A 14335-nucleotide genomic window follows, 5' to 3' on the forward strand; every position below is an offset into this window, starting at 1 on the left:
TTTACCTGGTCCCTTGATGCTCAAATTATCCAAGTTCCACTGCAGCTTGATTAGCACCCAAACAGTTAAATGAATAAAATGAATATACCTGTCAGTAATTTTGGTACAACCATTCAAATTAAGATCCTCAATGTTGTTGCACTGCTGTGCAAAAGTCTTCATAGCTGAATCTCCAACAGATTGACATCCTCGAAGACTTAATTTCTTGAGAAATCCACCACATCTTCTAGCTATGTTTTCAACCACCACCCCCTAAAGTAAAAATTAGTTGTTCATTTTTTATCTAAAACCATTGCAAATAAAATAAAAGCCAATATGCTTTTGTAAACCAACACAGCAATAATTTCACACTTCATACATGTGCTAAAATACTAGTGGACTGGAAGTCACCAACCACAGACTCAGGCCCGTATTCTTAGTCGACACTGTAGGGTCAACCGACCCTGGATACGTCATCAGCCCCTTCATAAACCGATCTTGCCCTACATACGCCACATCAAGCCCTACATCAAGCCCTACATACGGCCGTTTTTGGAACTTAACAAGCCATACTTGATGTAGGGTACCCGAACCAATCCTACACCCTACAAAATCATGGCGGCCAAATATCGTCTGCTGATCACTTCGATTAAAGAATCTGCGCTACAATGGATATTAAGGGAGACGACCTCACACAAACCATTTTGAAATGTACAGTAACACAGCGGAAATGTAATAATACTGCCACTTTATAGCCACCAAGTTCAATAAATTATAAAATTGACTGCCATAATAAGAATGATATAGCGGTATACATGCACCTTGTTTCTACGGATATGTAATAATAATTTTCACGTTTGGCACTTGAATTACTTTTGGGAAACCAATACTTCGTTTACGTATAACCATAGAAAACGTATTTTCATGCCACCATTTGCCACATAATAAACTCAACTACGGAAGGTGAAAGCGAATGATGAACCTTGATGATGCAACGTAAATTCCCACGTCAATGATCATATTTGCTCCGTACTTATTACTATCTTGTACAGACCGCTTTTGAAGTAATTTAAAAACAATAAGGATCTACTTTTGGCTCAATATGAGAGTATTTGTAGCGATAATTAAGGTACCGACACGACCTGGCGGACGACACCGATTGTTTATTTACCTTGAGCCGTTGCCCTAACAATAAGCCCAAAAATTATCGGACGTCTTTTCTTAGTTACATACAGTGGAACCTCGTTAAAGCGAGTACGGGCTATAGCGACACCCCCGCTATTACGAGAGATAGCCGATGCACCGTCAATTGACCCTATTATAAGCATGTTAAAAAATTCGTTTTTACGAGGCCCTTTTGGTGTTGGCTCTCGCCATAGCGAGGGTTTCACCGCCGGAAAAACTTACATCAAGACTCCTTTAATCTCTGTAATTGCTAGCGATCTGTTAGAAATGAAGTTAATGTAGTGCTCAGTCTCAATTTTATGTGGTAAAATGTCGTTTGATAAATAAGTAGGCAATTTTGGTAAAAATATTGTGGCATTAGCATTCGCGAATGCTTGATCTTCTTTTGTTCCTCGGGCGGCAGAAAGCAGTCGGCAGCATATCCGCACATCCGTGAGTTGCGTGAATAGAAAGCATTTGATGGCAGACACCATGGCCAAAAAAATACCAAACACGTCTAAGCTAAAAAATAAAGGAGTAATATGAGAATGTCGAAATTAATTTATCTTCCTATTCGCTCTGCACAATTAAAAAAAAAACAAAAGCGCCCAAGGAATGCAGACGATGTAGAGTTATAAGGAGCTTTGTTCGGGTGGTTTTGCCCACTCAAATCTACGGGAACTTCTGAGAAAGGGGCTACGCCTAAGCCTAAAGCGGAGTATTTCAGGGATAGATAGTGAATCGATAATTTTAAGAGTGCGGAAGGTTGATTATACCAATGCAAAGCACCAAAGCGTTATCTCCCCTCATAATTGCTGGTGATGCCTGCGGTGTAAACCCGAAGTCGTGGAAAAAAGGACTCCGATCATAAGTATCTTTAGAAGTATTCCCCGCGTCATATAACATAGATGAAACGGAACTTTTTTTACATCCAACTCCCCGGCAAAACCCTTGCAGTATGAGGTATTTCTTGCAATTATGTCTCTAAAGGTAGGTAGTGCGCCTTAGCGATGATGTAGGATGTACGATGCAATGATACTCAGCGTGAATTGTCCGGATGGACGTATTTATTCTCCGTTGCGGATTTACGAGGGTGAGCTATTCGCGTCAGTGGTCGGAGTTGTACTGGCACTCTCTTCTGTCACGTGGGTAGCCGAGCATCCCCTGGTGGCCGCTGGAAGAACTCACAGAACAACTAACTCTCGTTTGCAGTGCCGTGGTAAACTCGGTGTATTATTTCAAATACTTCGCGAGCGTAACACTCAAAAAGAAACTTTTTTTCAACAACGGCAATTTTAATCACATCATTTTTCAAGCTTAGCAAACTTTTTACCGTAGATGATGAAGATATTACATTATCTGATAGAAAAGGTCTTCCAAGGCAGGAATGTTATACAACCTTCCACCGTTTTTGCTTGTAGAAACAAATGCAATGCGTTATTTCACTTCACTGCCGCTTAACGTACAGAAACAATAAACATACACCAATGGAAACATTTGAGGCATTAAATAACCGCGATGCTGTTTTATCAGTTAATTTTTGAATTTTCAGTGGAAAATACCAAAATAATAGAATGATCACATAAATGCACTAATTAAGTGCATAGAAAAATGGCTTCGTCGGTTGTGCATTGGCATAATGATTGATGAAACAATGCTTTGCATGATTTTTATTCAGTGCGGCGCTTATAAATTGTTTGAATAGTTAGGCCTCGGGTACGATATGAGCGGCGAGCGGCAACCTGAGCGGCACGTGAGCGGCAGCGGTGGCTAAAATACGAGCGGCAATTTTCTAACCGCTCAGGTTTCTCACCTTTTCTAACTTCAGTCTTCCTTTGTTTGGCTGTTTTTTCACTACTTTGATGTATCTACGCTGACATTTTCAACTACACTGAAGGATGAATCTACTGAGCGGCGAGCAGCAGTGGAAAAGAAATCGGTCTGGACTTGGAACCATGAGCGGCACTGGGCGGAGCTGCTCACTGTCGCTCGCCGCTCAAACATATCGTACCCACCCTCAATGGATTTACACGCAACTAAATGAGGACCGATATCAGAGCGGCGCCGCACACGCCGCTTGCCGCCCGCCGCTCTTATCGTACCCGGGGCCTTAGTCGTTGTTTGAGTAAGGAAATTTAGTGATGCAAAAAAACATCGCCTTTCGTCTGGATTTATGCTTATGTTTATCGGATAGATGTTTATCTGTCGCAGCACCACTCCTGTTCCTGTATATCTGTGCGCAACAGGTATATTGGCTATTATTTGCTCCACCTCCGGTAAAGCGACAATTCGCTATAGCGAGTGTTTATTAGTGCACCGTGGGGTGTCGTTATATCGAGGTTGCACTGTAGTTAGTTCCCATTACGCCACCAGAGTAGGAAATTGGTGCTGCGCTATCATCTACGTCATCTCAGAGAACTTGACGACAGAATCACCCCCCACCCCTTATGTAGGGTCGACTGACAAACGCATGTATGGACGGATATGTAGGGTCGACTAAGAATACAGCCCTCAGACTTATCCTTGACTAAAAAATGTTGTTTTTTACCTCAGATATAAGTCCTATTTTTGTTAAAATTGGAATTTTGACAGTTAATAACAGTTTAATATTACTTAAGTCCTTAAATTACAGATCAATAAATATGCTGTAAGTAGTACTCCTGACTGAAGTAAGGCAGGTATGCTGCTAAATGTCTTCATTTATGAGGGGAGTTAGCTTACTTGGTGCTTAAAACAATTTGCAATTTCTGAAATTATTTAGAAATTCTTATCATAAAGATATTATTACTATCATCTAGCTAGATCATTCTGCCAAATATATTTAAAATGAAAGAAAAAATAATACCTATACCTTGTAACAATTAATGTTGATGATGGGAGAAAAACAGTGAGTCAGGCAATAATGGAAAGCAAAACTAAAATGGATCAATTATTGTTGACAGCACTGGACAGAGAATGGGTAGGATGGTTGTGAAAATTGTGGCGTGCGCATCGTCACTCCCCTTGCATTCGTCGGAATAACTTTTTAAAGTATTTTAAATTGGTAATAATGTGATATTGGTGAATTTTACAAGGAAAATAAAATGTCACATTTTGGCACTGCAATGTGTAGGGCAAGACTACTTGCAGTGGCATAGCCAGGGATTTCATTTGGGGGGGGTCCAAAACCAGTAGAGAAAAGTTTTGAAAAACAGGGTGCTAAGTAATGGGTTTTGAACTAATTTTAACACTTTTCATTATCAAAAAAAGTCATTTGTTAAATAAATATTTTGTAAATGCATTATTTTTCAATATTTTGTTTTCTTTTATGAAGGAAAATAATTGCGTTTTTATATTTTGGGGGGGGGGGGGGGTCTGGACCCTCTGAACCCCCTTTCTGTACCTAACTAGGTATGTTTATAAAAATAATTACTTGTTCACCTAGGTTCCAACCCCCTCATATCAAATTTACACTCAACCCATTAATCATACAACTAGATGAAAAAAATCTATGACAGCGCACCATCACTTGTGGTCAGGTGATTTTTTTATCCTAAGTAGTTTTTTACTAGAATTCATTTCATTATGGCTGAGAGGCATGCCCAAGTTTTTTTTTGCAAGTGAAGGCAGAGGGCACGTGACATCCTGAAAACCAACCAAAATGTGATAGGCTGAACTTAGCCACTGGGATATTCAGTTACTTTCAGGCCTCCACGGTGTATATTTCGTAAGTTAGCTCTGTTACCAAGTTGGTAAGATGGTTTTTGAGACAGTCATTTGTTTCTGACTCTCTCCCTCTCTCTCTCCCCATCCCTAAAGTCGCATGTCCCACCTCCAGCCATAATGCAGGCTGAAACATTCCGAGCTTGCACAAATGGGCCAGTCACAAGGATATTTAGAAACGATCATAATCATCTGTGCTTTTGCCACATGGCACTGGCACACTCTTTAAGTAGAATGTTATACTTAAATTCAACTTTCAAGTAACATTCGACACACCAAAATTATCTGGTATTAAATATGAAAGTTTTGACCATAAACCAATAAAGTATTTCTTGATTTGCTAAAAACAATTTACAAACCTCTATATCTCTCTGAAAATGAAAGAGGTCTATCCTCTGCCAGTTGCTGCCATCCAAAGCCAAAACATTCCACGCTTTGGATACCTGAGCACATCTGCATAATGATATGACATCTAAATAGGACAATATCCTGGAAAAAAGATAATTAAATTAGAATGATGCCAATAAAGTTCTATGTTCATAAGAAAATATTTGAAGGAAAAAATGATCACGAGTCTCCATAATCTTTAGTATTGGGAGAAAAACATTGGATATAATTTTATTCTCCATCTTAAATCATGAGTTGGCATGTGAGAATTGGTACTGCTCTTTTCAGCACTCATTCTCTCCTAAAATGGAAAGCAGAAAATAACAATGAGAAAGAAAGGAGAAAAATGAGGGTTCACAGTATGTAAAAAAACTAAAGTTGAACAGAAGATGTCATGCATGTCAGACAGTCAGAAATTTAGATAGGGTCTTCGGGGGTATCCAGGTTACTTACACTGATGTTTTGATGTCAATTCACATGCATCAGAAAACCATATCCATATTTCATTAAGTCATCTGACGATTTTGTTTTGGTAATGCTTGCAGTAAAATTCATCGCCATTTATTGGCAAGCATCATGAAATGTAACTTTATTGCAAAAGGGAGAGTCAGAAGGATAGATGCCCCTGGGCTAGTGGTCTCCTCAGAATGTGTATTATGGGTAGTCACCAAAATGGAAAACAAAACTTCTGAGAGGCTGAAGCCCTTGATACCCCCCTCCTGGCTGATTGCGGAAGCTTGAATCACACGATCATTTTTTTAGTCACTTTTGAGAGCTCACTCCAGCGATCACTCCAGTGAATACTATGAAATAATCGTCACACACTTCGTTTGTTTTCCCCCATGGCTCCAGTGTCAAGGATTCCCATCAGTTTCTTCATCACTTTTTTGATTGCTGAAACCATCACTGAAACTACATGTCAGCCAATCAGAACGCATGGTCATAAAGAACGATTGCAGCACATTTGACAATAGTGGGAACAACATAGGTAAACTTGAACAATTAGCAGTGAAAATGCTGACAGAAATGACAGAAGGAGTGATGGAAAGAGTAAAGGCAACAATAACAGTGTGATTCACGAAAGTGATGTCTCGAGCGATCACTCAACCGGCCTCAAAAAGCAATCATTCGAGGGAGCACTATGAGGGACAGAGCAAATGATCGTGTAATTCAGGATTTAATGAAAGTGCTTTTGAGCTATATTGTAAACATGGCAAAACATCAAAATGGTCTCCATATATGACATGAACCCGAGTAAGGCAAACTAAGAGAAAATGCTTTCCCACCCACCTCAATATATGGTACTTCAAGACCATATGACCCACTTTTAGGTCCTCTTTCAAGTTGGCCTTACCATTCCACATGCCAATTCAGTAAAAATGAGCTACAGAAAATGAAAAAACGATTAAGTAGCTTTATATTTTACTACAACAGGCACATAACCAGGGAGAGATAACCCCCTCAGAAATTTATCCCCTTATAACAACTGGCTACACTCAGGAAACAACAAGCCAAGGAGCTATTATCCTCTGACCAAGAATCTTGCTACCTTGTTTTAGCCACAGAGCAAAAAATATGCATCTCTTAAACGCAACTTGGTTTGAATATGAAGAGACATAAATTAATGAAGTAAATTCTTCAGATATTTTCTCATGGGAGGCATTAAATCAATTAACAGGATGGCCATTGATCAAACTATGCTCAAAGATTCTTTTCATAATTGGTTAATATTGACAAATGCTGCCAGAGCCCAGATTGTAAAATTTTTCAAAAAGTCAGACAGATTATGGGATAAAATTCTACAGAGACCATCCATAACAACTGCAGCCATTTCAGCAGAAAAAATTATGATTTTGATTTTCAGCACCATATTTATGAAATTTATTGGTTATTTGATGAAGTAAATGGATACGCAAGCTACTTGACATCAAATTATCAACAAAGGCAACCCATTTAAAACTCACCTCTTCCATCTGAGCAAATTTCTTGCTATGCATCTGGACTACAAATATAACCTCTGCCGTCCATCCCAACTATACTACCGTAACAATACAAGTCAATAGTTTAACATAATTTCTGCTTCCTCCCAAAATGGAAAACAGCATTTAACGTATTATCACATGCCCAATGTTTCTTATTTGTACTCTCATGCAGATGTAATGGAAATCATCAATAATAACTCCTCACCAATACTTATATCCACCTATATCCTATTTAGAGCCACATGCATTTTTTCCAATACTCAAATTGCATCTAATCATTATCTTCAGCTAAGAAATACAAGTGTCCATAATGTAAGTCCTTTTTGTTATTGCCAAAAATGCCAATGGCTATATTGATTGTTTTACTCTCGAGTACTGAAATTGTTACCTAAGAACAACTACCCATAATTACTCAAAGGGAAGTCCAAATGGTTAATCATTAAATAAAACAAACCATTCACAATAATTTGGCCAAAGCCTCCAACAATGGCATCAAGGCAATGCTTTCTGTTTGTGCAAGAGCTCATGGTCACGAAGAGGGGAACACAGTAGCCAGTATTAAGAAGTAAAGGATAGGAAGGGTAGAGTCGGAAAGAAATTTGGCAATGACTATTCCCTTTATTCCTTATTCCCTGTGAATCAACTTTTAAAACCCAGAAATAACATCAAAATTTAAAAATTTTCAAAAAAAAGGAGTGATAAAATGAAAGAGACTTTTGGTACATGTGGTGGTAAACTTTAAAACTGAATAACCTAGTTATATTTTAGTATGTCTTTCCTCATCACCCAGTTAATATCCAAGAACCCTAGATTATAATTACCCACGATTCTAACAATAACAAAGATTATTTTCAAGCAATAGTTAATAAATTACTCAACTACTTCATTCCTTTTCCTCATTGAGGAGTCAATACATACTCTTTCAGGGACTAAAATATTTGGTAGTGAAAAGAAAGCTCACAACTGAAATGAGATTTTTATTTCATATGTGCCCAAAGAAAAATAAAGGTGCGAAGAACACTTTTCCTATTGATTACGAAGGCTTGCCTTCTCTGAACTCGCGTGCTGATGAAATGTTCAGATCATAATTTCATTGCCTAAAACTTTAAAAACTATCCGAGGGAGAGCAATGAAAAAGCTAGCATTCATCAAACATATACGTAATGGGAGGGCATTTAGGTGAAAAAGTGTAAGAGAGGCTGTACTTCACATTTTTCAGGATGCCTTTTGAATATGCAACAGTATGATATGGGATTCAGCACAAAAAATTTAATCCATACACTAAAAAAAATACATAAGAAGGCCAACCCAGTGAGAAATGGGTGGTGGAATCCACGTGGAACCCACGTGGGATCCACGTTGAGTGGTGGATATTTGGTGGTGGTGGATATTGAGTGGTTGGACCCACGTGGAATCCACGTTGATTTCAAGTGGATTTGTGGTGATTAGCATTAAATGTTAAACAGAATTTCTAATTTGTGGAACTTAACTCTCTGGTGACATTGCGCCATTTATCATCCTGAAACCACGCTAGTTATGTGAAAATGTATCGCACATTCTATTTTTATATAATTCGTGGAAAGGCAGCCATGAGAGCACATGAAAAATCGTAGACACATATATAGAAGGTTTAGATATAGAGTGGTTGAGGTTTTAATGGTTTTAGGACAGCACCTACTGCTATTTTAATTTTTCCACCAAATTTCCACGTTGATTCCACGACCAAAAACACGTGGTATCCACGTTACATCTCCACATGGGTTCCACGTGGTTTCCACCACCCATTTCTCACTGGGAAGCAATTCATCAAAACTTCTACGAGAGAGCAGTAGTCAACTTTTACATGAATTAGGCTGGGAGCAATGCGGCTACAACCTAATACATATTAGAATGCTTGAGCTATTAAGAACAGATATCTTTCATAGCAATGCAAATAAAATTATCCGAGAACCTCACTTCGTTTTTAGGTATGACATAAATGATTAATAGAGATAATTAAGAGAGATAGTTTATTGAATGGATAGGTATAGGAAATAGTTTTCTCCCTAAACAATAATGTAATTAAATCAATGCTTGGTAGGACTCAGTAACCATACATTTCTGATGTACACCTTTTGTACATGGTTTTTGTTCTAACATTCTCCACCACATACCTATTATGGAGGGGTAGTATTATGGGGTAGTAAGTAGATGTGAATGAAGAATACCTCACCTCAAAAAACTTCTCCCAATATGGCACCTTTGAAATGGAAGTTGAAATTTTCATGAATTTTAAATCTCGAATTACGCCCTATAACAAGCCATTTAAGACATTAATTTCCCTTAAAAGCTTTTATTGCTTTGGGGCAACCATATAGTAAGGATGTAAAACCTTCAGCATAACCTCACAAATCATCATTGCAGTAGCAACACCATAGTATATGCAAGTTCTACCACAAGGAACTAAAGCCCAATTTAAAATTGGCTCTAAAATACCAAGTAATTAACAATAATGGGATTAAGAATTGAAAAGTGTGTTTGATGATAACATTTATGATTATTATCATGAAAATATCGTAAATCATTTCAATATAGCATTAATTAAGTGCATTAACTCAATAATCCATATAAAATTTCATAAAAGGTAGGGTAAAAGTTATTTGCCCTTAATATTCACTGATAAAGTTATTCCGAAGTGTTTTAGAGAGATTTTGAAATCTGTTTGTTGGCAAAATGCATAACAAATGCATCAATTGTCACCAGTCACTACATACCTTCATCCCGCTCAACATGTTTCATTAGCTCAAAAAAACTTATCTCCCTTACCCTTCTTCAGGCTTTGGAGTTTCAGAGCATAATCAAGAGAGGGTGATATGGGGCAAGGAAACAGAAAAGAGACTATATCAAGCTTTTATTTCATACAGCTCTTTGTCAAGTGCACAGATTGATATAATTCAACCAATTATCTCCGACTTGGATGTTAGAGTTCCTGGAGAAGTGTATTGATGACCCAATGGGCAAGAAAACCAACTTCAAATTCTTTAGCTTTGTCACAGAGTGATATACAATGGCTTAAAGCAAGAACAGGCTGTTGTGAATTTTATAGGAAGGGATCAACAATTATAACGTAGTTTATTAGAATACTTGATTTAATTACTTTTGCAAAAATGTGTTCCCTAAAAATCCTAGAGCTATGGCCATGCAAGGATATTGTTAACACAGCAATAGGTCTCTCATTCCAATGTCAATGACTTTAATCTAGGTGTCTTGTACCAGATGGTGGCTCAGTGAGCCGAAACGCATTGTACCCAGTAAAAACATTTTGTGGAAAAGTGCTACGATATTTTATTTATTAAAGTATTCATTTTTCAATCACAAATTAAGGGATATGTGCTACCATTAAGGATCATATCCTTCTTTTCATAATTTGTACTCGCTATACTGTTCCAATTATATTCCCCACTGAAATCATTCATGAAATCTCCACAGCCGCTCAGGGCAAAGGAGCTAATTTTTATAGAATCGTCAAAATAAATTATCAAACATATGAAAAAACTTCCATCACAAAATGCGTTCCATTTTTGGTTACTTTATGTATTGAAGCATCATGAACACCAAACCTACCTTGAGCTGTAAATTGTGCTGTGGTAAGCCATGCACACATAAGAACTTTAAAAATTTAGATGGATAGTTGGTGACTTTTTCTTTGTTTATTACACAGCCAATAGATTTGAATTAATGCAGGGTACAAACTATTCGATCCTGATTTACCAAGTTTCAGTCATCCACATCTTCATTCGTAGCCACCAAAATTGCTCAGTCAATCAACCTTTTGTGATTTTTGTGGCTATCAATAATGTTCATGAACACTTTGTTGATGAGCTCATCTTTCAATGATATGAAACTGCAAAACTTCAGAGGAAATGAAATCAATCGGCTAAATTCGTCGACAGGTACACTGGCATTACTGTTAGTCAACAACTTTAATATTTTGAATATGTTATAACCATTGAAATGTTTTAAATATTGTTAAGAAGCTCCGTCATTAAATTGGTCAAAACAAAACAAATCATCTTCCTTTGACCAACTTGATGGATTTTGCAGTGGTACCAACTCCTAAAAATATGCCCTAAGATCTAGATCAATTTCTTTCGTGTACAATATCTATTTTTTAATGTTCATTCTGTTATTCGGGGCTAAGACGAATCCTATTAAAATCGGTGCAGTCGTTCTCAAGTGATAAACTGTGTAACTGACACAATTTTCAACTGATATATATCTAATAGGGTGGTTTCCTATTATTTTTTTATTGCCTAAATCGAAAGATTATTACACCTGGAGTATGTATTTCACGCATTTAGATTTTTAAATGACGATAACTATTTTTCGCGATTAAATGAAAAGTGAAAATTTTCAAGCGCGCGGAAACGCGACACGTAAGTATGAATGCCGGGAAATCTCTCCGTGAGACTTATTTCTGGTTCCCGCTGCCCCCCTGTGAGGTGACCTTGAGGCGAGGCTTAGCGCTGATACAACGCAGGCTGCTAGCGGGCAGCTGAGTACCCTGCTGGCTGGTAGCGCTTGTCTTAAATAAGGATTATTAATACCTTATCAAATGAAGAAAACTTTCCGACCTTAGCCAGTTTTAATAAGTGATTATTAAGACATGTTTCCCTGAGCTCTACGCCTCATGCATGCATTGGTAACCTCAGACGATGTATAACTCCTATCTTCTCGTATAAAAACTAGGTCCCTATGACGTCACGTGGAGTGGCATCGCATGGGCGCCAATCTGGCCCTTTTCAAATGAGGATAAAAATGGACCGTTGCCATTCGTCTAAACCGCTATTTCTAAAACGAAATCATTTGTATATTTTGAATACACTAATGGTGGGTAACGAATCGCAATCAATGCTTTTCGTTTTCTTTGATGAAGGAAACTACCCTATTATAATAACAGATAGAAATTGAAACAAAGAGAAATATAAATACAGGACGATGACACAGTGTGGCGTGGAGATGGAATGAAGGCCGAAAACACATGGAAAAATTTAACCTGAACAGGGAATTGAACCACGGACCTTCTGCTTTCCAAGCGGATACTCAGACCACCAAGATTATCTTATCTCCAGTGTTTTCTTGTTTCAATTTCTATCTGTTATTATGATTGTATATTTGCCTGTGGTGACTTGTGTGAATGTGAATTAGATATATATCTACACAGATATATAAGAGAACATTAAAATTTAGTACTCTTGGATACAACTTGCAAGACTTATATGAGGAACTGACTTTTGAGTGCTTGGCTGTGAAATACTTGTTTGGAAATTGCACTTTCATTGTGTTAGTGCCGTAAAGAGTGCCCCTGGGATGCTGCAAGTCTTTTGTTGAAAAGCTAGACATTCTCTTTTCTCTCACTAACAATGTAGACAGACCTTGTAATCTTTTGAGTGAAGGCCCAGAGCAAAAACAGTACTAAATGTTATGCAGAGTTGTAATTTAAAATCTTTAGCGAATGAACCTACTAGGATTACTGTGTTCTCTAAAACATTGTTGGACAATACATTCAGAGACTATAAAGATTCAAGAAGTTTTTGATACTGCTCTTTCTGACCATCTTGCAATTTCGTCTACTTTAACTGTACAGTCATATAGTAATAATTCAATGTTAAATCCGATCAAGTACCGAATATTCATTAACAAATCTAATGTTAATTATTTCCTGTCCTATTTAATATGCTAGTTATGTCTTTTGTTGTCACAGTAAAATTGGAAAGAGGAGCATGAGTTACATGACCTAAATTGGCAAAGTTCTGGAGCGAATGTACTGTAAAAGACTTGTTCACGTCCTCGATAGTCAGAATCTGCTATGTCCACAACAATTTGGCTACAGAAAACTAGGTCTACTGAACAAGCCCTTTTGAACACTATTGATCAAATACTGGATCAGATTAGTGAGAAATATGAAGTTCTAGGGAATTTTTTTAACCTTGGTAAAGCTGTTGATAAAGTCAATCATGATAGAATACTCTCCATTATGACAGGCATTAGAGGTATTGCATTAAATTGGTTGAGAACATACTTGGATTATATATACCGCAAAGTACCCTATCAACAAGAAGGTAACATTTACTTGTCTTCTCCACTGGAAGTAATTAAAGGTGTTCCTCAGGTATCTGTTCTGGGGCCTACATGATTTTTGATTTTTATAAATGACCTGCCAAATAACATAACAGTAAATTCACAAAAATGTGTTATATATATGTAGACGATGTGAGTATAGCAACATCTAATAAATCTGCAAGAAATTTAATTACAGCTGGTGAACTGTTGTTATAACAAATGATTAACTGGTGCAATCAAAATGAACTTGTATTATAACTTGCATAGTAACTAAACACATGCAATGTTTTTTCAGCAAAATACAATCAGTTTGTAAGTAATGGTACTCTTGTCTCAACTAAAAATTTTCATGTTGTGAATAATTTAAGGTTTCTTGGAGTACATATTGAACAAAATCTAAAGTGTTCATGTGTCAGATTTATGTAAAAAAATTGAACTCAGTATTTTATTTACTGTCTGTTTTAAAACATACTGTAAGCCTTGATGTTCTGAAAACATTGTACTATGGTCTTTTCTTCTCCAGAATTTCATATAGGATTATATTGTAGGGAAGTCCTTCCTCATTTCATACTGTATTTTTAATACAAAAGAAGTCACTGAGAATGATTTGCCGTAAACCTTTACATGCTCACTGTCTGCCTCTTTTTTAGGCACTGAAAATTTTAACTCTGCTTTCATTTTATATTTATTATTCCATACTCTATACATGAAAACATTAAACAGATTTTATCCCAAATGACAATTGCCACACCTATGAGATAAAAAGATGTAATATGATATGCGTGTGCTGTCATCTGCTCCAGCCATAACTTCTAAAGGACCTCACCATATATTGTAGCCGTTGGCGTTTGGCTAGGTACATGGTGAAGTAAAGAGGCATTTACGAGGTAGGGAATGCTTGCGTAAATTATGAAGGGTCGTATAAATATTGTAAAGTGTTCTTTAATGTTATGTAAATGCTCATGTAATTTTGTGTGAATGTGTGTGTGAATGTAAAGTGATGAATGAATGAACAGATT

At 37.1% G+C, this 14335-nt stretch overlaps 1 protein-coding gene across 2 annotated transcripts in view; it reads right to left on the reverse strand.

Moving 5' to 3' along the window:
- The window catches only part of LOC124165822 (F-box/LRR-repeat protein 20), a 35490-nt gene that overhangs the window by 17137 nt on the left and 4018 nt on the right, over positions 1-14335 (reverse strand). For both annotated transcript variants that reach the window (XM_046543349.1, XM_046543350.1), the window contains 2 exons: positions 5205-5334; positions 89-252 (listed from right to left, as the gene is read on the reverse strand). In XM_046543349.1, the coding sequence (XP_046399305.1) occupies positions 89-252; positions 5205-5334 (294 nt within the window). The remainder of the gene's footprint in view (positions 1-88; positions 253-5204; positions 5335-14335) is intronic.

This window comes from Ischnura elegans, chromosome 9 (genome assembly GCF_921293095.1).
Source record: "Ischnura elegans chromosome 9, ioIscEleg1.1, whole genome shotgun sequence".
In the NCBI taxonomy this organism is placed as follows: domain Eukaryota; kingdom Metazoa; phylum Arthropoda; class Insecta; order Odonata; family Coenagrionidae; genus Ischnura; species Ischnura elegans.